General features: G+C 38.9%; 1 protein-coding gene across 1 annotated transcript in view; it reads left to right on the forward strand.

Annotated features, from left to right (window-relative positions):
* The first annotated feature begins 258 nt into the window (after positions 1 to 258).
* ERAP2 (endoplasmic reticulum aminopeptidase 2) overlaps positions 259 to 19,336 on the forward strand; it is a 37,532-nt gene continuing 18,454 nt past the window's right edge. Inside the window, exons 1-8 of the mRNA XM_079918022.1 lie at positions 259 to 945; positions 4,678 to 4,816; positions 8,339 to 8,473; positions 10,259 to 10,379; positions 12,511 to 12,665; positions 15,743 to 15,856; positions 17,207 to 17,338; positions 17,569 to 17,700. Of these exons, the coding sequence (XP_079774148.1) occupies positions 395 to 945; positions 4,678 to 4,816; positions 8,339 to 8,473; positions 10,259 to 10,379; positions 12,511 to 12,665; positions 15,743 to 15,856; positions 17,207 to 17,338; positions 17,569 to 17,700 (1,479 nt within the window). The 5' untranslated portion in view covers positions 259 to 394. The remainder of the gene's footprint in view (positions 946 to 4,677; positions 4,817 to 8,338; positions 8,474 to 10,258; positions 10,380 to 12,510; positions 12,666 to 15,742; positions 15,857 to 17,206; positions 17,339 to 17,568; positions 17,701 to 19,336) is intronic.

Here is a 19,336-nt window from a genome sequence, read left to right on the forward strand (position 1 = left end):
GCAATGAATTTACACACCTACCTTCTGCCCATTGCACAGAATGCAGAGGGGATTCCATAGATGTAATTTTAAGGCAGAGTCCCTTCAATTGAGCTCTAAAAAAATTTTATTTATAATACCCAGATGATAATTTCTACTTTATTTTGTCGATATTTGGTACAATTCACATATGCCCATCTATTTTTCAGGTTATATTTATAAATTGAAATCTTTTTCTTCATGCTATAAATGTTTTTTTTTCTTTCTCTCTAGGTTAAGTCCATTTATTGAAACATATTGTTCAGATCCTGAGTGACATAACTGGAGCCAACACGGTGCTACGGAGAACTATGAGATTTAGCCTGGATATTAACTTGTCTTCTAGAGAATAGATTTAGTATTCCATTCTGCTGTAATGGCTAATTCACGCAGAAAACTAATATTTAATATTTCCATAGGATTTTACTGCTCAGCAGTCATCCAAATATGTATTTGTTCTCAGTTCACAAGTTCATCTATTGATCAGTTCAATAAGGACCGTGGGGCTTTCCCAGTAGCCATCAATGGGGAAATATTTCCTTGGCATGAGCTAAGGCTCCCCACCATGGTCATTCCCCTCCACTATGACCTTTTTGTCCACCCAAATCTCACCTCCCTGGACTTTGTTGCATCTGAGAAGATTGAAGTCTTGGTTCGAGATGCCACCCAATTTATCATCTTGCACAGCAAAGATCTTGAAATCATGAATGTTACTCTTCAGTCAGAGGAAGATTTGAGATACAGGAGACCAGGGAGAAAGCTAACTGTTTTGAGTTATCCTGCTCATGAACAAATTGCACTGCTGATTCCAGAGAAACTTATGGCTGACCTGAGATATTCTGTGACTATTGACTTCCAGGCCAAGCTAGCTGATGGTTTTGAAGGCTTTTATAAAAGCACGTACAGAACTCTTGGTGGTGAAACAAGGTAAGATGTAGCTCCAGTTGTTTATAGTCTTTTGTGATACTTTCCTTATGTGTTATGTCTCTTTGCCAGGAGCATGCTTCAGTAGTCATTTATGAAAAGCCCGAAAAACTATGGGGAAACTCAGAAGGAGAAGCTCTGCCATTCCTAAAGGAAATCACAATAAATATGGGAACACAGGATGCAGGGGCATAAGTGGCTAGAGAGAGAATAACCAGGAGGAAAGGCCAATATATGACTATGACAAGACTGACATGTTTATCTCCTAGGGGAAAGGATGGTCAGTGCAGAGAGAGCTGAAATGCGGAAGGCTTCTCAAAGGAGGTTAGACTTGATCTGAGACCAAAAGGAAATGTACGTAAGATTTGGGTTGGGAGAGAGGAAATGAAAGCATGTACATTGCCCAGGAAACAGCGTGACTCAAATCCAGATGACAGAAACAAGTCAGTTTGGAGAACTAAGAAATATGGTCTATTTGATCAGCTCATGTTTATTGAGCCCATGCTATGTGCCAGGTACCGTTCTAGGCACTGAATGTATAGTAGTGAGATATAGACTAGGGATTGGGAATAATTTAGCTGAGTGGTCAGGGAAGTTCTTGGTGAGGCGGAAGTGCATTTAAACTGAGACCTGAACTTTCATGAGGACGTCTAAGGGCACGGTGTTCCCAGCAAAGGCATCAGCAAGTGCAAAGTCTGTAAGGCGGGAGTGATTGAGAGACGAAGGACAATGAGAGAGGGAGAGAAGTAGAGTAGAGAGGGGTCAGATCATGTAGAGAGAGACTTAGAGCCTCTTGTTTTAGGCTTTTACTCAGGGGCCATGGGAATTCACTGGAAAGTTCTGATGTGATGTACGTCTTATAAAGATCAAGTATATGTTGATGGTACATTATAGAGAGGAAAAAGTAGAAGCAGGTTAGTCTTTTAGGAGGTCATTGCAATTGTTCAGGCCAGAAAGGATGTTGGCTTGGGCCAGGCTAGTGGTGCAGCTTATGGAGTGAAGTGATTGAACTTGGCATTTGTTTTCAAGTGTAAAACAGACAGAATTTGCTGACATTGACTCTGTAAGGCAAGAGAAAGAGAGGAACCAAGGATGCCTCATAGAGGGGATGATGTGGTTGTCCAGGGCCAGGGTCCATCTCAGAGGGGAGAGGAGTCTGGTTTCAGTGCTCTCCTACATTTTATCAGTTGCATTCAATTGCCGGTTTGAGAAACCCCCAATACAATGGCTTTGCCACACACTTGTTTTTCTCATGCAGCAAGAAATCCAGAAGCAGGGCATCCCGGGTATGCTACAGTGTGTACCAATATTATCCAGGACCCAGGCTCCTCGTATCTTTCTACTCAGCCATCCTTGGCATATGACTTTCCTCCTAATACAAAATGATTTCTGCACCTCTAGGCATCAAGTCCACATTCCAGGCAGGAAAAGGGGGAGATGGGGGAGAGGAAAATGCAAAAAGAAACATTCCAGCTGAGTCTGACTCCTTTTACCACGATTTCTCACCCAATGACTTCAACTGGGCCAGAACGAGTCATGTGCCCACCAAGTTGCAAGAGAATCTAGAGAAGTGATTTTTTCATCAGACACATTGCCTTTCTGAACAAAATCAGGATTCTACTGGAACTGAAGAAGGAGAGTGGATATTGGTAGGCGACTTTAGCCCCGCAGTGTCTGCTGCCTACCTCCCCTTCCCCACTTCAGGTGCTCACTGCCCTCTGCAGCTCACATGCCTACCCCACAGCCCCCAGCAGTTTACTGAGGACAGCCCTTCCCCAGGCCCACCTCCCCTTCCCTTGGAGACGCTTCCCCTCGTTGCAGCCTCAATTCTCAGAGGCCTATTCTCAGGTCCAGCACAGTATTGGATAGGAAACATCAACTTCTCACTGAGGTACCATGTGACCAGTGATGGTTTATTTCACTTTTTTCAAGTGACAAAACCTCCACCTAAAAGAAATACATTTTAAGGATATAATTTGGGGAGATGAGGGAGACCAGAGGGGGGATTTTTTTAGAGTAGAAGCTTGGAAAGTAACATGCCTCCCATAATTAACTGCAGACTATTTCTGACTCTTCTTATGATTAATTAGTCAGCTCTCTTCATACTCAGTCACCTAGTAGGTCTTCGCATGTAGGATGATTTGCAGGACAGTGTCAGCAGCATTTTATTACCTCTCTATTTTTCATACACACACACACACACACACACACATGCATACATACACAACTTAACTTAAAATACAAAAATAATTCAGTCAACAATAATTCTTTGAGAAGCAGGAACTCACTACTTTGCATGCAGCACTAAAATTGTGTAAATAGCAAAAAAGATCTTAAAGTTTGGGCTTTTCCATTCTAAAACTTAACTATAATCAAAATTTCACATTAGTAAAAATTATTCCAGGTACTTGAGATTCCTTTACTTCTGTAGGGCCTGTTACTGAATCCAAGTAATACCGAGGCCCCAAACAAATCATTTAGCTCCCAGTCTCACTTTTCCAGCCTGTATTATAGAAATACAGTAGACGGAGGCAACATTATCGTGACAGGCCCTCTTTTCCCTCCTCCTGGCCCTTCTCAGCCTTTATCTGTCCCTTGAGCTTTTCTATTCTGCTCTCCTTCTTCAATCAAAATATGCTCTCCAGAGTTGCTGCTTAATTAAAGCTTTAAAGCCCAAATAATAAATCTGTAATTATATCATTTCAAGCATTATCAAGATGATGGGGTATAGAGATTTGTCAGAGTATCTATCTACCTGTTATAGTCTAAAGGCTGGACCTGCTTTGCCGGCAAGCAGAGAGAGCTAGATGTGTCTGGGGGGGAAGCTTGGGTCCCCCAGGAAGACCCTTAGCCAATGACGATACAGAATATGAAAGCCCAGCTCCTTGCCTCCAGTAGGGGGAAACTTGAAGGTGTGGTTTCCACTCCAGAGCTCCGCAGGGATGAAGCTGAAGCTGGCACCGGGCCTGACTTCTTCCTCTTCCCTGTCCCGCTTCCCTCCCTCCTTTACCTGTTTCTCTTTTTTTTTTTTTTTTTTTTTTTTTTTTTTGCGGTACGTGGGCTTCTCACTGCTGTAGCCTCTCCCGTTGCGGAGCACAGGCTCCGGACGCGCAGGCTCAGCGGCCATGGTTCACGGGCCCAGCCGCTCCGCGGCATGTGGGATCTTCCCGGACTGGGGCACGAACCCGTGTCCCCTGTATCGGCAGGCGGACTCTCAACCACTGCGCCACCAGGGAAGCCCTACCTGTTTCTCTTAGCAGCCTGTTCTTACAAATCCGGATCTGCTTCCTGGGAACACAACCTAAGGCATCACTCATCTCACAGGTATTCAAATGTCTGATTGAGGCCCGCTCAGGTTTAGTGATGACACTAAACTATTAATTTCCTAGTCAATTTGGAAGTCAAATTGGGCATGACTAGCTCAGCAAATTTACTAGCTAAGGGTCCTGGTAAGGTCACTCAAATTCTCTGAGCCTCAATATCCTTCTCTGCTATGAGTATGAAGGTGATCATGTAAATAGAGTGCCCAGCGCCATGCATTATTCATGATTGGCAGCTACTAAACAAAATTTTACCCTCATTTTCTTCAAAAATAGATTCTGGATTCTCTAAGGTTATAGTTTGAGAAATCAAACGTATCACCTCCAGGTTTGATAAGCTGTGTTCTGAAGGTACAAATTCATTTTTTTTTGACTTCACTTGTGTATTCTTTTTGTAATGTACTTCTTTTCACAGAACAATTGCAGTAACAGATTTTGAGCCAACCCAGGCACGAATGGCTTTCCCTTGTTTTGATGAACCATTGTTCAAAGCCAACTTTTCAATCAAGATAAGAAGAGAGAGCAGACACATTGCCCTATCCAACATGCCAAAGGTATTTGCCAATTTTAGAAACTTTGGGGAATTGTTCTCAAAATGAACTTTGGTCTTTGTTTTGTTGTGTTTTAATATTTTGTTTGTTTTCAGGACTTAAGCCATTAATTTGTTTTTGATCCTTCTACATATTACATTACCCCAATCCATCTAGATTTTAACATCATTCTGTTTGGGCATTGTTTCACAAGAAGCTTTATTTTTTACATAAAGTGATTTCTATTTTATTTGTGTTTATATGGAAGCAGAGTTCTTTTAAATCAGTGTTACTTGGCTAGCGATGAAATTCAGAATTGCCCAGAACAGCACTTCTCAAACTTTAATTTTCAGATGAGTTGTCTGAGGATCTTGTTAAAATTCAGATTCTGATTCAGTCGTTCTTGAGGTAAAGCTCAAAATTCTGACTTTCTAACAAGCTCCCAGGTGATACCACTGCTGCTTGTCCAGAGACCACATTTGGAGTGGTAAGGATCTAGAGAAGCTTGCCTGGGCCCCATCCTGGAGATTCTGATCTAGTAGTCTGTGATATAACGTAGAAATTTTTTTTTAAAGTTCCACGCGTAGTGCTTACAATTATTTATGAAAATTTTATCTCATAGTTATAAACTTTTTTAATTGAGAGAGACCTCTGAACACTTTTATTTGAGTCATATTTATACTCAAAATGCAGAGACTCTGAATGACACAGTAGACACTGAGCCTCATTTGATATTTCCTCACTAATGATATGCTTGCCTTTTGAGCTGTTGAACGAAATGTAAAATATTTCCCCATTGCTACTTAGAAAGTAGGATAAAAATAGAGGCTCTCCAGACAGTGCTTCAGCAGAATGAGCTCAGAAAGCATCCAGGTCATCATAACCCAGCCAGTGACTCCACCCTAGTTTCCTCTCTGCCCTCCACAGTGACTGTCCTCTGTGGATGAACGGGGGAAATGAGTCCATAAGCTAAATTTCCCCCAGATTTCTGTTTAATGCTAGAAAAGTGTTTGCTTTGAAATACTTGCAGAGCAGATCAAGGGGAAAAGCGACACACTCCACATGACATATATCCCACAGTTTTTCCACGATCATACAGACAGCAATTTAATTTGCCTCCTCATGTTCAGGTAAAAAGGATTTGCTACTTAGCTCCAAGTCTTCTTTCTATGAACCAGATGTTCATTTAAGGGTAGTTCAGTCTCTTTCCTGGCAGCTTTTTATTAACAGAATTTTTCACATGAGTAATCATGGAGGATAAAGTAAAAACACAGTTAGTAATGCCTTTTAATTAAAATGTGATGCAAACATCAATTGTCAATTATATTAGAATCTCAGTTTTCTATCTTTAGAAACCTTCAGTAACTTCTCATATTTAGGAAAAATAAGTGAAAACTTTGAAAATATTTCATATAATCCTTGAACTTTGCATTGCCTCAGTTGACTGGGCCAGTTCTCTGGATCATGCCTTTTTCAGCAAATATTGGCTTTAGTTTCTGCTTCTCGTTGGCACGCCCAACCCAGACTTTCATGGTGATCCAAAAAAACGAGAACAGAAGTAATGCTACAACCATACTCTTTGGATAATAGCTGCAGTGCTTAAGATGGGTTATGGACTGGTGAGAAGAAGCGACACATACTAAGTTCTCAATTTGTTTAGTTAAGAATGTAGGAATACAAGTTAAGAACACTAGGAAGTGAGGTGGTCAGCCAAGCACTAGTAGAGGCAGCATATATTCTGGGCATGTCTTTGTCCCCTTCATTCCTTAAGGGAACACACACCTGCTGGTGACACTTGCTATGCAAGTAGAATCCTGCCAAAATTGAGAAGACAGCTAAATCCTTCTCTAGCAACAAGTGTTTTATACTTAGAGCTTACATCACCATCCTGGAAGGACTTACACTAACAGCTCAAATACTTCTATTTAAGGCAATGTTGATCAACATGGGTCACTCCAGGTTCCTGAACAAAACTCAGCCTCCGTGGACTACGTCTTCATCTGGGGGGGAGGGGAGAAATCAGAGGGAATGCCCACCTGTCTCCTGTCTCTGCCACCAGCTGTCCAGTGTCACAGACTCGTTTCCCCGCAGTCCCACAACCTTTCCCCTTCCTCCCCTCACCCATCTACACACTTGACAAAAGGGTCTTGCTGCTGAGTTTGGTCAGAGGACCACCGTCATCACGTCCCCTCCCTAGCTCCTACCATAACCCTCTCATCTGCTAGGAGTATGTACCCATAGAACTCTGGTTGAATCAGACCCCTAAAAAAGATTATTGTTGGACAAAATTAACTTGCTGAACAGAGGTAAAACTTACAGCCCTATGCATGCTGCCACCTTCCTAGAGTATTTGGTCAGTGTTTCCTGCTTTATTGAAACTTAGGAATTGAGTTTTTGATAGAATTCTGTAGAATTTAATAGCACACACATTTGTCATTGACATAGGCAAGGCAGTTTATGATAATACTTCAAGCTATTTTTTCTCGCCAAAGCAAACTGCAATCTTATACAAACACATAAAACATGCTCAATAGTCCGTGGTTAGCACTGCCACAAACCAGATGCCTTAAAAGGAGGTTGGAGAGGGTGAGGGACAAGCCAGCCTAAGAATTGTTTTCAGTTTGAAGAAAGTGGTATTTTCAGATGACTGGATCTGTGTCCGTTCAGAATTTAGGGGCATCGTACCGTGGTGAAGATCGTCTCTGGGACAAGCTATCCAGGGCAAATAAAGATAGAATTCAGTAATTACTCAGTGAATTTGATGGATGCGGCTGACCAGTCGGTAGCCTTAAAACTCTTCCCTTCCTCAGTAGATAGGCAGAAGCTCAAATCGCTAATGATCTCCTTGGCCTGACTGCTTTCATTGCTGAATCAATGAAGCAAAGATAAAATAAGACTATGACTCAAGCTGTCACCCAGCGAGTGGAAGAATGAGCAATGGCTTTAGAGTCACACGGTCACATCCACATCTTGATCCTGCCGTGGAACTAGCCGTGTGATCTTGGGCAATTCAGTTAACATTTCTGAGACTGTTTCCTCACCTGTGAAATAACACCTACCTCACACACAAATAATAGGAGAATTAAAAGATAATGCAAAACATCTAGCACAGAAAAAAAACAAAAAAACCATCTAGCACAGTTTTGCTTCCCATTTCCTTCTGCAACAGAGATTTATTTATTATATAACAAAGGGAAAGGGACTCTTCTCTGGCATTTTTGTTTAGAAGTACAAATCTTGAATTGATGCCAGTGTTGGAGATTATTGCATCTCAAGAAAGCAGAAGCATCTAAGATATTTTTATGCTTTCAAGCAACAAAATAGATATCATTTTGAGATCCCAAAGTAGTACATTGTGTCTTCGAGAGATAAAAGAAATAGAGAGAGGTGAAGCCACAGAATGTTGTGAAGGGTCCACTGATCTCCTATAAGGGGATCACATGTCCTTCGGAACATCAAGCTTTCCTCTAACTTACGTAGCCTATGTCATAGGCATTCTTGTAAAATACTCCAGTTTTCAAATACTGATTCTTTCCCTTCCTGTAGGTTAAGACAATTGAACTTGAAGGAGGCCTCTTGGAAGATCATTTTGAAACTACTGTAAAAATGAGTACATACCTTGTAGCCTACATAGTTTGTGATTTCAACTCTGTGAGTGGCACAGCCTCGTCAGGGGTCAAGGTGAGTTTGGGTTCTCATTTCATACACAGTGCAGAATAGTGTCCTGAAGGCAATGAGCTTTTCTTTATTTTAAGGTTATTTTCCTTATTATCAAAGTATCATGCTTATTTACAAAAATAGAGATAGATAAAAAATAAGTTACCCACAATCCCATCACCAAGATATAATTACTGGTAATATTTGTGTCAGCCTTCCAAGTATTTTCTATAAGTCTGTCAGTATATGAGTGTATACAGTAACAGTATATACTGTATATGACTATATATATGTTTTACAAAATAATCTATGATTGTTTTAGCTCACCATAATATGCCATAAAAATTAAATGCCATTAAATATTTCTATAATATTAATAATTAATAGTATTGTACTCTACTGCATAGAGGTACCATAAGGATTTTTTAATCAGCTTCTTATTCTAGGACACTTACATTGTTTCCAATTGCTTTCTGTAAGTTTATTTCCTCAGTGAAAGGAGGTCTTCATAATTTTTAGAGCATTAATTGTTTACAAAAATTTACAGTACCCAATAATTATAAAGTTTCGCGACTATCAGTGAAGACATGAAAAATAAAAAAGAGCTCCTTACCCTGAGGAACCAGGTTATAGACATAAAAACATATTCAAAGAACCATAAAATAATGCTTATGAAAAATAGCAATAAAATGGCTATTACAATTTCCATACATATTATACCTTTGGATATGTAGATACATGTTATCAGCAATGTGTCTACATACATCTCTGCACATCTATATATGTGCAGAGATATAGATGCGTGAGAGGTCAGATGGAACTTTGCTTCAGAGGACAGGGCCCTGTCAGCTTCCTTGGATTCACGTCCCAGCTCTACAGTTTTCTGCATGGGGGGCTTGAAGTAAGTTACTTAATCTCCATGTGTTTCCATTGCTTCATCTGTAAAATGAAGACAATAGCACCTATTTCATGAGGTGATTGAGAGGATTAAGTTAGATTTTACATGTGTGCATTTAGCACAGTGCCTGGTACGCCACTGTGGTCACTAATATATCCTTCTTAGAAAATTTCTGAGGAACTTCAGTTAACTCAGAGCATGAAAGCAGATTATAAACTGAGAGCAACACTGTACTTGAAACCCAAGAAGATTGGAATCTAACTTATTTTTTCCACTTAATAGCTAATAGTTTGCAGGGATTCGATGAACATATTTGGGCATTTTTGAGTTTAAAGAAAACACAACATGGTGGGATGAATTGGGAGATTGGGATTGACATATATACACTAATATGCATAAAATAGATAACTAATAAGAGCCTGCTGTATAAAAATAAATTAATTTAATTTTTTTAAAAACCCAATAATCAAAAAAAAAAGAAAAGAAAACACGACAGAGGGTGGTTCGAATAAGTTCATGAAGGCTTTCCACCTCATAGAATTATGTTTTATTTGAATTGTGTTGGTGGTCATAATTTTGGAAGGTTTATTCTCAAGTGCTAGAGTACATGATAGTGATGAACTGAAGTGGGCTCTCATGAGGCGATAGGTTTACATAGCTTAAAACGTACAGATTAGCACCTAGGGAATGTACTGTAACAGAAAATACAGGGTTGTTTATAATTTTCAAGAGTGATTCTTGCTTTAATACTTTACAGAACATCTTATCCCCTGTTGACAACATGTTTAACGGTATCTCAATAATTTCTTGAAAAATGCAGTCTGCCTTTCTTTGGGTGAGGGCTGTTAGGAATGGAGTTGTGCAAAGGAGCTGTCCTTCAAAGACCACTTCTTCCCACCAACATTTCCCAGGTGTCCATCCATGCAGCCCCAGACAAATGGAGTCAAACACATTATGCTTTGGAAGCATCATTGAAGCTGCTGGACTTTTACGAAAATTACTTTGATATCCACTATCCACTCGCAAAACTGGGTAGGTTCAAATTCCACATCATCGTCTTTATTTTTAGAACATACTTTGATTTCGTCCCTCTTAGTATGTGATTTAAATGAGCACTGAAGACGTTCAGTTAGCCCAGAAAGCAATAATTTGTACCTCAGAGATGGTCCTAGAGTGTAGAAAATAAAGTATTATGAGAAGCCCAAGTACTGTGGTTCATTTCTCTATTCTTTTATAAGGTTTAATATTAAAATATCTGCATTTTATATTAGATTTAAATGGATGAATTTTCTGGAGCATATATTTTCTTCTGTACCATATTTGTACAAGACTAGCAATCTTTTATAAAAGTTGCCGAAGGTTTATGTAAATAGCTGAAAATTGTCCCTCCATCTGTTATCTACCGTGTGTCTGAGGCTGGAAGATAAGACTGTGGCACAGACTTAAAAAAAAAAAAGATTTCGAGGAAATAGATAATTTGAATGTAGTAGTCGTAGATCTTTATATGAGAAAATACACACAGGCTATCTTGGTTGGTTTTAATTTTCTATCTTAAAAATTAAAAATTGTGATTTTTATGTTGCGGAATATATAAAAACCATGACTTAAAATTTATAACTTATATAGATTAATTTTTAGAGTTTCTGACAATGACAAAACATTGTTTTTCTTTGGGACTTTAGAACACACACACACCTTATCATGTCCTTCCTCCCCTTTCCTGCCCAACCTCCATACAGTTTTAGACAGTTAACAGGGACCATCAGAAGACATCTCCAGGGGGTTGTCCCTACAGTTCCTGAGTCTCACTGTATTATTATAGCGCAGGTTCTATACACCTTTTAGTCCGGATATACTAAATCAGTTTACCCACAGTCCACTGCTGTTCTCTGTCAAAAATCAAGGAAAGATCAAATAACAGCTATCAGCAATCTTAAGTTGCTCTTGAAAAATGCAACCTTGAAGATCATATGAAGTGAATGTATTTAAAATAAAACTAACTGAAAGGAAACATGCAGCTTAGGAAAAAATTGAGCAGATATAAGCATTTCTAATGGCTTTGGGAAATAATATAACTAATATAAAATCATCAATGTAATTTAGAAAAGGAGTCATTCCCACATTCATTCCCACTAATGAATACTAATCTTTACTAGTGCTAGTTTGCTTTTTGATTGCATTATAAATATTTGATTTTATCCACTAGAATTAACCAATACTAATTCCAGACATTGTAATTGCAAGGCAAGTGACTTGATTTATTTCAAACTTTTAAAAAATTACCTTTCTTTTCAGCCAAAAAGCAGTAATTTTTCCAATATGGCCTGGCAGAATAAACAGAAAGAAGTCCAAGATTAAATATTAGCCAGAAGTTTTCTAATCTACATGAAGTCATTGGCAGAGGGTATATATATATATATATATGTATATATATATATATATATATATATATATACACTCACACACAGATATGATATAAATTACGTTATATCTGAGTTGCTTAAACATGATTAAATTTCACTTTTTTTCCCTAAGACTTTGTCAAGAAGTAGAGGAAATATCAATGTTGAAAAGGAAATTGAGCTCAGAAAGAAGTGATGCCAACAGCCTTTTTCCTCTACTGCCTTAGAAGGACACTTAGAGGCTGTATGCACTAGAAATATTGATTGAAATATTGACTATAGAGATGCTCCTAAAAGGTGTTCCCCTGAAATTAAAATCCCCTTTTTTTCTTTTTTGTAGAAATGAGTTCATTATGTTTTGTTGAATTCCAGACATATTAGAAATTATTTGATACCTCATATTTTCAAAGTTTTTCTGTAGTACTAATATAAAATAAAATAGGAGAGTTTTAAAATGAATTTTTTTCTCAGCAGTAATGCACTCAAGGTATTTTCATAGTTTAGTTTTAGGAAAAAGTGATTAAATGTCAATAGGTTACTTCACCTACAACCAAAACTTTATTGATAGACTTTATTCTGCTTGATAATACTGATTATTTTCAGCAACTACAAGACACCATATCAATGTTAAGACACTCTTGATGTTTTCAGAAAATCTGCTTATATATACTGAATGGTTCATAACATATTTGAGGAGGAAGCAAATCCCACTTCTGGTGTGGAAGCCATAATGATCAAGTGTGGTTGTTCTTATTTCTTAGATCTAGTTGCCATTCCTGACTTTGAAAGTGGAGCCATGGAAAATTGGGGCCTTGTCACATATAGAGAGACGTCACTGCTCTTTGATCCCAAGACCTCTTCTACTTCTGACAAACTGTGGGTCACCAGAGTCATAGCTCATGAACTAGCGCACCAGGTACCTGGCACTCATGACATCCTCTTAGCATCGGTTCAACAGAGCATTATGCAGAACACCACCAATATTCCTGAAACAACATAAAATCATGTCATTTTACTTCCAGAGGGGACCTTAGGGATTATCAAGCCAAACATAATATGTCAAGTAGAAGAATATTCAATCTCTAGACAATGGGTCTCATAGAAGAATTTTATCACAAGTGACCACTATATCCTCTAAAACCCTTCAAGGCAAAGCCTCCAAGTGTCTTTTAGTAAAGAAAAGTGAAGACCATGCAGATACATAAAGCACAGAATTAGAAATGCTACAAATAGAGATTTCTATTAAAAATATTTCCCCTTATACCCTCTAATACGGTGGCATTCCAATCTAGGGCAAAGTCAATCTCCTTTCAATTGGAATCTGATTATTCAGCCATAATGAAGTATTTTCAAGTCTATGCACTCGTGGGCTGCTGACCCTGGACACATTACCTAACTCTCTAAACTTCAGTGTCCTCATCTATAAAATTAAGTTCATAATAGCTCCTGCTTCTTGAAACTGTTGTGAGGATTACAGATAAGTGTCTATGTCTGTCATGTGGTAGGTACTCAGTAAGTGTTAGCTATTAAGGATGGTGACAATGACCACCACTGCTACCATTTCTTACAGAATAAGATTTCCAAGGCCCATCTATCAACACTGTATTACATACAAATATGAAACAGTAAAACTAGCTCTACAGATATCAGAGACTTTTTCCACTCTATTTCATTTCTGAAAATTCCCCATTATGTGGTGAATTATTAAAGGCACTGGAAACTCTCTTTTACCATGTAGGCAAATATCATTCCATTGTAGAAACTGGTAAAATCTCTTATTTTTCAATGTTTAACTTTATCCTTTATCATGACCATAATAATAATAAGGGGGGGGTTGTTTGTTTTTTTTAAAGCAGCAAACTAAGAACCCAGTTGCACAGGAGCCATGCTCAGCACTGTATTTTGAGAACATATGAACAGCTTCCTCTGGTTTAGCATCTCCCCTCTGGCCCATCTTAGGGGTTTTGATCATTAGTCTCTGGAAGCTCTAAAGCACTTAACTGAGTCTGGGTATTCCTCATTTTCTACCCAATGTTCATAAGGAAATAATCAGAGAGCTCTACTTTTGAGGCTCCATCCTCCCTTAAGGCCTTCCTGTAATAAGTTCTCTTTTACGGGGACGCAGTGTTCAGGGCTGAAGCAGCAGGCCCCGATGGCCTTGACTATTTTGTTTCCCCATTAATCTCCATGTCTCCCCATGTCACTCCTCTGTGTAAAACCCTGGCAAAGACTCTCAATGCCTGGGTGAGTAAAGGATCCACAGTGTGGCAAACAAGGCCCCGAGGACCCGGCTCGCCTCCACCTCCCCAGCCTCATCTCTGAACGACACCTTTAGCTTTAGCCATCCCAGCCTACCTGCCATTACCTGAACAGGCGAGGTTGTGTCATTCCTCTGTGCTTTTGCTCCTGCTACCCGATCTGCTTAGAGCACACCCCACTTCCAATATTCCTGAGGACCACTTGCAAGACTAAGGAAAAGAATCGTTTCCCAGTTATTCTACACACTCTCCCAGCAAAAGTGATTTTTTTCCTTCTGGAATCTCCTCTGTCCCTTGTACAGACATAGATCATAGTGCCAATAATGCTTTATTGCATGCGTACGTCTACCAGTTGACCTCCACCATTTGTATTGAGGCAGTGGCTATCTTACATACATCTTTGTATTTCTAACATATGGTATAGAGCCAGAAACGTAGTAGATTCTCAATAGATATTTATTGAATGAATGAATAAACTACTTTTACTGACTGGTGAAATGACCATAACCAGCTTGTACTTCTTGTGTTCATCACTTCTCAAACTGAGGAAACACCCGCTGTCCCTTCTCACAGAACCCCCTCAGAAGATTGGAGCCCACTTGCAATATGATAGGAGGGCTGTAAGAAAAGGTATAGAGCTTGAACTGTTTCTAGAAGCTACAGATCTAGTGGTTTGTGTTCTGTAACTGTAACAAGGCTCTTCTGAATCTTAGAATCTTATTGTTTAAGCTTCCAGTCCTGGAGACTGCAATCCTAAAATAGATAAACCGGACACACACTAATATGACAAAGGCCAAATAGATAAAATATAATAATACATAAAAATAATAATGTTTAAAACGTGTTACAGATTAAATATAGGCCAAGGGTAAATTTCTATTTAGATTATCTTTTTGCATCCTTTTAATTTTATTTATATATACTTAAAATCTCAGACTTTTATTCACCTTAGTGGCCAAGTTAATCCCTAGAAGTAAATTGGGGCAGAGGACAACAAGTAAATTTGGTCATCACTAATATTGTGTAACAATCTGAAAGTCCTAAATGAATTTTTATTCTTTTAAGTACCTGCTACTTAATATAAAAAGGTGACTTCACCCAAAATATTTTGGCTTATATTTCCCCTTAGACCATCACCATAAGTCAATGACAAGGTGAGATTATACTTATTGTGCAAAATGTACCCTACGAAATGTTTCATTTTCTTCCTTAATATTAAATCTAATATCTAGGAAATATAGTGAGGATATAATGGAAGTTGGGGAGTTGGAGACAATATGAACACAAAGAAAGAGAAGTGGGCTTTCCTGGTGGTGGAGTGGTTGAGAGTCCGCCTGCCAATGCAGGGGACGAGGGTTCGTGCCCCGGTCCAGGAAGATCCCACATGCCACGGAGCGGCTGGGCCTGTGAGCCGTGGCCTCAGCCTGCGCGTCTGGAGCTGGACTCCGCAACGGGAGAGGCCACAACAGTGAGAGGCCCGCGTACTGCAAAACAAAAACAAACAAACAAAAGAACAAAAACAAAGAAAGAGAATTGAAGGAAGCAAAACTGTGGAGAGAGGCGAAGGCAGGGAAATCAGTAGAAGGAGGCTGTGCGGAGAGAAAAGGGTAGCAAAGATAGAGAAGAGGCCTCAGCTACTAAAAGAAAGAAGTTACCACCCATTATATTTTTTGCTATAGTTAATAATTTTTTATATTTGTTTACCTTCTAATAACATGGAGTTTTTTCCTCCTAGTGGTTTGGCAACCTGGTTACAATGGAATGGTGGAATGATATTTGGCTCAATGAGGGTTTTGCAACACACATGGAACTTATCTCTGTTAACGTCACATATCCAGAGCTACAATTTGTAAGTCACAATTTTGTATGTCATACTGTATGCCCTAACGAATCATTAATTTACTACTAAAATTTTTAGAGAATGCCAAAGAGAACATAGCATTGAGTCTTTGAATCTATGTTGTTTTGTTTTATATAAACAGGTTGTATTAGTTTTCTAGGGCTTCCATGACAAAATTCCACAGACTGGGTGGCTTAAACAACAGAAATTTATTTTCTCACGGTTCTGGAGGCTAGAACTCTGAGATCAAGGTGTCAGCAGGTTTGATTTCTTCTGAAGCCTCTCTCCTTGGCTTACAGATAACCGTCTTCTTACTGTGTCCTCACATGGTCTTTTCTCTGTGCTCACACATCTCTGGTGTCTGAGTTTTTAAATTTCCTCTTCTTACACCAGTCAGAGTGGATTAGGGCCCACCCTAATGGCCTCATTTTAATTCAGTCCCCTCTTTTTTAAGGCACTATCTACAAATACAATCTGGGGGCTAGGGCTTCAGCATATGAATGGGGTGGGAGGCACATAACACAGATGATAGAACTGGATGAGACACTGGAGGTTTTAGAGTACAGTCAACATAAATCCCTCACCCTAAAGTTTGTGGATAGAGAGTGAAAATAGCACAAATATACAGCTGTGTATGGGGCATGAGAAGAAAGTATCACTGTCCGAATACAATGATATAGGACAAGACAATGCCCATGGCTATAGATCCCGTACAGAGTTCTTGGCATGTAACCCGAATTGAGCATGACTGGGGACACACTCCTCCAGAATTTCCAAAGGGTTAGTTAATTTCCCCAAAACGTGTGAAAAGATTTCTTCAAACATGTCTTTTTTAATAGGCACAAGAGGGTCTGAACAGCACATATCAAGGTAGTTAGTAATGGATAATTAGCTCTTTGGGGTAGACATTTGGTCCAGTACAATTACAGATAGACATGGATTCAAAGTCAATGTCTTCTTATTTGCTATGTGCTGTATCTGTGGTTTAATCCCAAAGCTTCATACATTCTCACTTGTAAAATGTATGTAATGCATCTCCCTTGCAGGGTGTTGAAAGGATTGCAGATGATGGATGTAAGATCCTGGCACACAGCACGTGTTCACTCAATGGGAACCTTAGTTTTATTTTCGTATCGAAGGGATTGGCTCATGGTAAACATTCAGGCAGTATCTGAGGGAATGTCGAATTTATACCTTTACAAAATAGAGAATTGGTGAAAGGGGAATATATAAGGGGAAAGAAACATCTTGTAAGAGATATTGAATACCTACTTCTGAGAATATCTTATAAAACCTATCATGTTTCCTATTGCTGAGAATGTCAAATGGAAATTGAAAAAAATTTTGTCTCCTGTTTAGGATGACGATTTTCTGGACATGTGTTTTGAAGTAATTAAAAGAGATTCATTAAATTCATCCCATCCTCTCTCCAATCAAGCAGAAACCTCTACTCACATAAAGGAAATGTTTGATGCAGTTTCCTATAAAAAGGTAGTAAATGCTGTGGACTAGTGGAAGCTCTGCTTTTGGGAGAAATATAATGAGGCCAGTACATCAACAGTTTAAGTTGCTGGTGCCAGGTTATTGCTACCTGTTTCAGTTTTTATTTGCTGCTTCATTTATCAGACGTTACACATGTTCCGTAAAATGTAAGTTTCCTTTAAAAACATATACTACCTTTTCCTTTATCTTCTTTTTCTTTGCTTTTGTTTGTATTTTAGGGAGCTTGTATTTTGAATATGCTCAAGGATTTTCTGAGTGAGGAGAAATTCAAGAAAGGAATTATTCACTACTTAAAGAAGTTCAGCTATAGAAATGCTAAGAATGATGATTTGTGGAGCAGTTTGTCAGATGTAAGTCCTCTGTTAAGTTATAGTAGACTGCTGTTCAGCCTAAAAAGTGACAAGCTAATTATGAAGGTTTATAAATAGTTACATTGTCAGGCAACAAATGTTTATTTCACTTGCCACACTGCCAAGGGTAAGCAGGCAGCACCTCTTTTTTTCCTCTGACACCTTACTAAACCAAGATGCCACACTAGTTAAGCCCCAAGGGTTCAATAGTTGACCTCCTTCTCTTTGGTTTCCCTTTTATGGTTGACCCTACACTTTTGTCTTTTTTTCCAAATCTTTCATGACTTTGTAACTCCTTCATGTAACACCTGATCTTCTCTTCCCAAATTTAAGGTTGAACTCTCCTTGCTCAAATGTATTTCCCAGCCTGTATTCTCTGTTGAGTGAGACACACCTCCTCCCTCATAGGAAGAAATCCTGTTCAATCCCCGTCATGCCTGTGTTTCTAGTGCTCTTGCTACCCGAAGTGCTCTCTCTTCTTTCCAACAATTCAGGTGCTGTCCATCTTTTGAGATCTAGCTGAGATTTCACCTCCTCCTTACAGACAGCTCCAGCCCTCATTGATTTGCCTTTCTGCTGAATGCCTAGAAGTGCACTTATGAATCTGTTCCAGCCAGTGACATTCTCTTTTATTGGTTTCCATTGGTTCAATAATAACAATGATAATAATAAACAAAATTTGCTTAAGAGAAAGAATCATGTCAGGCCCTTAGCATTCTATTGACCCTATAATCAGATAATGATTGATTAAGAACATATGGTCTCTTTGTCATTGGGATTCACGTAGTATAGTAGGTAAGACACAGAAAACATGCAGTCAACTCAGATGATTCTAATAATTGTTAAAATATTCTTAGATTTTCAAATGCAAGGACAATACTTTGTTATAGAAGTAATGAACTGGCAGAGCTTGTGCCTGCAGGTAGAAGAACCCTAAGTCATTGTACTCGGAAGAGGTCCTCTCTCCTTTATAAGCACGTATGTCCCAGGGACAGTAATAATATTGTTCAATATTTGTATAGCACTTCACAGTTTAAAAAGAAACTTCATGTGCATTATCTCATTTGATTTTTCTGTGCCCTAATTAAGTCTGGACCCTCAAGGTTTAACTTATGTGTGAGTTTATGGTTAAAGAGACAAATGCAATAATTAAAATTTTTTTCAAAGTAGCTCAAACATTTTACCCCCATTTCTTGAAAACCCTAAAGGGGATCAAATTACACGATCCTTTGTAATACTTATAAAGATGCTCCTTATCCATTTTCATCACCTCTTGCAGCCAATCCAGATGTTCTTTCTCCACAATTCTCCCTCAGGTTGTCAACAACAAGCCTTACATTGCTTTTCTCTCCCCTCTCCTTCTCCCTCTCCTTTACTATGATGTGTACTTGTGTATGTGTCTCTGTGTGTAGACATCAACCAACCCTTTTTTCAGCAAGGAAGAATCTGTCTTTGGTGTGGGTAGTGGGTGTAAAGGGGATTAAAGGAGATATTTGGGCAATAATTACAGGATTCTTTTAGGTTAACTGTGAGCACCCTTATGTTAATTTTTGTCACTTCATGCTTATAACCATCTCAAGAAGGTAAGGTAGGCATTCTTACCCCATTTTTACAGGTGGGAAAACTAATGCTAAGG

Source organism: Stenella coeruleoalba (genome assembly GCF_951394435.1).
Source record: "Stenella coeruleoalba genome assembly, chromosome: 3".
Taxonomy (NCBI): Eukaryota; Metazoa; Chordata; class Mammalia; order Artiodactyla; family Delphinidae; genus Stenella; species Stenella coeruleoalba.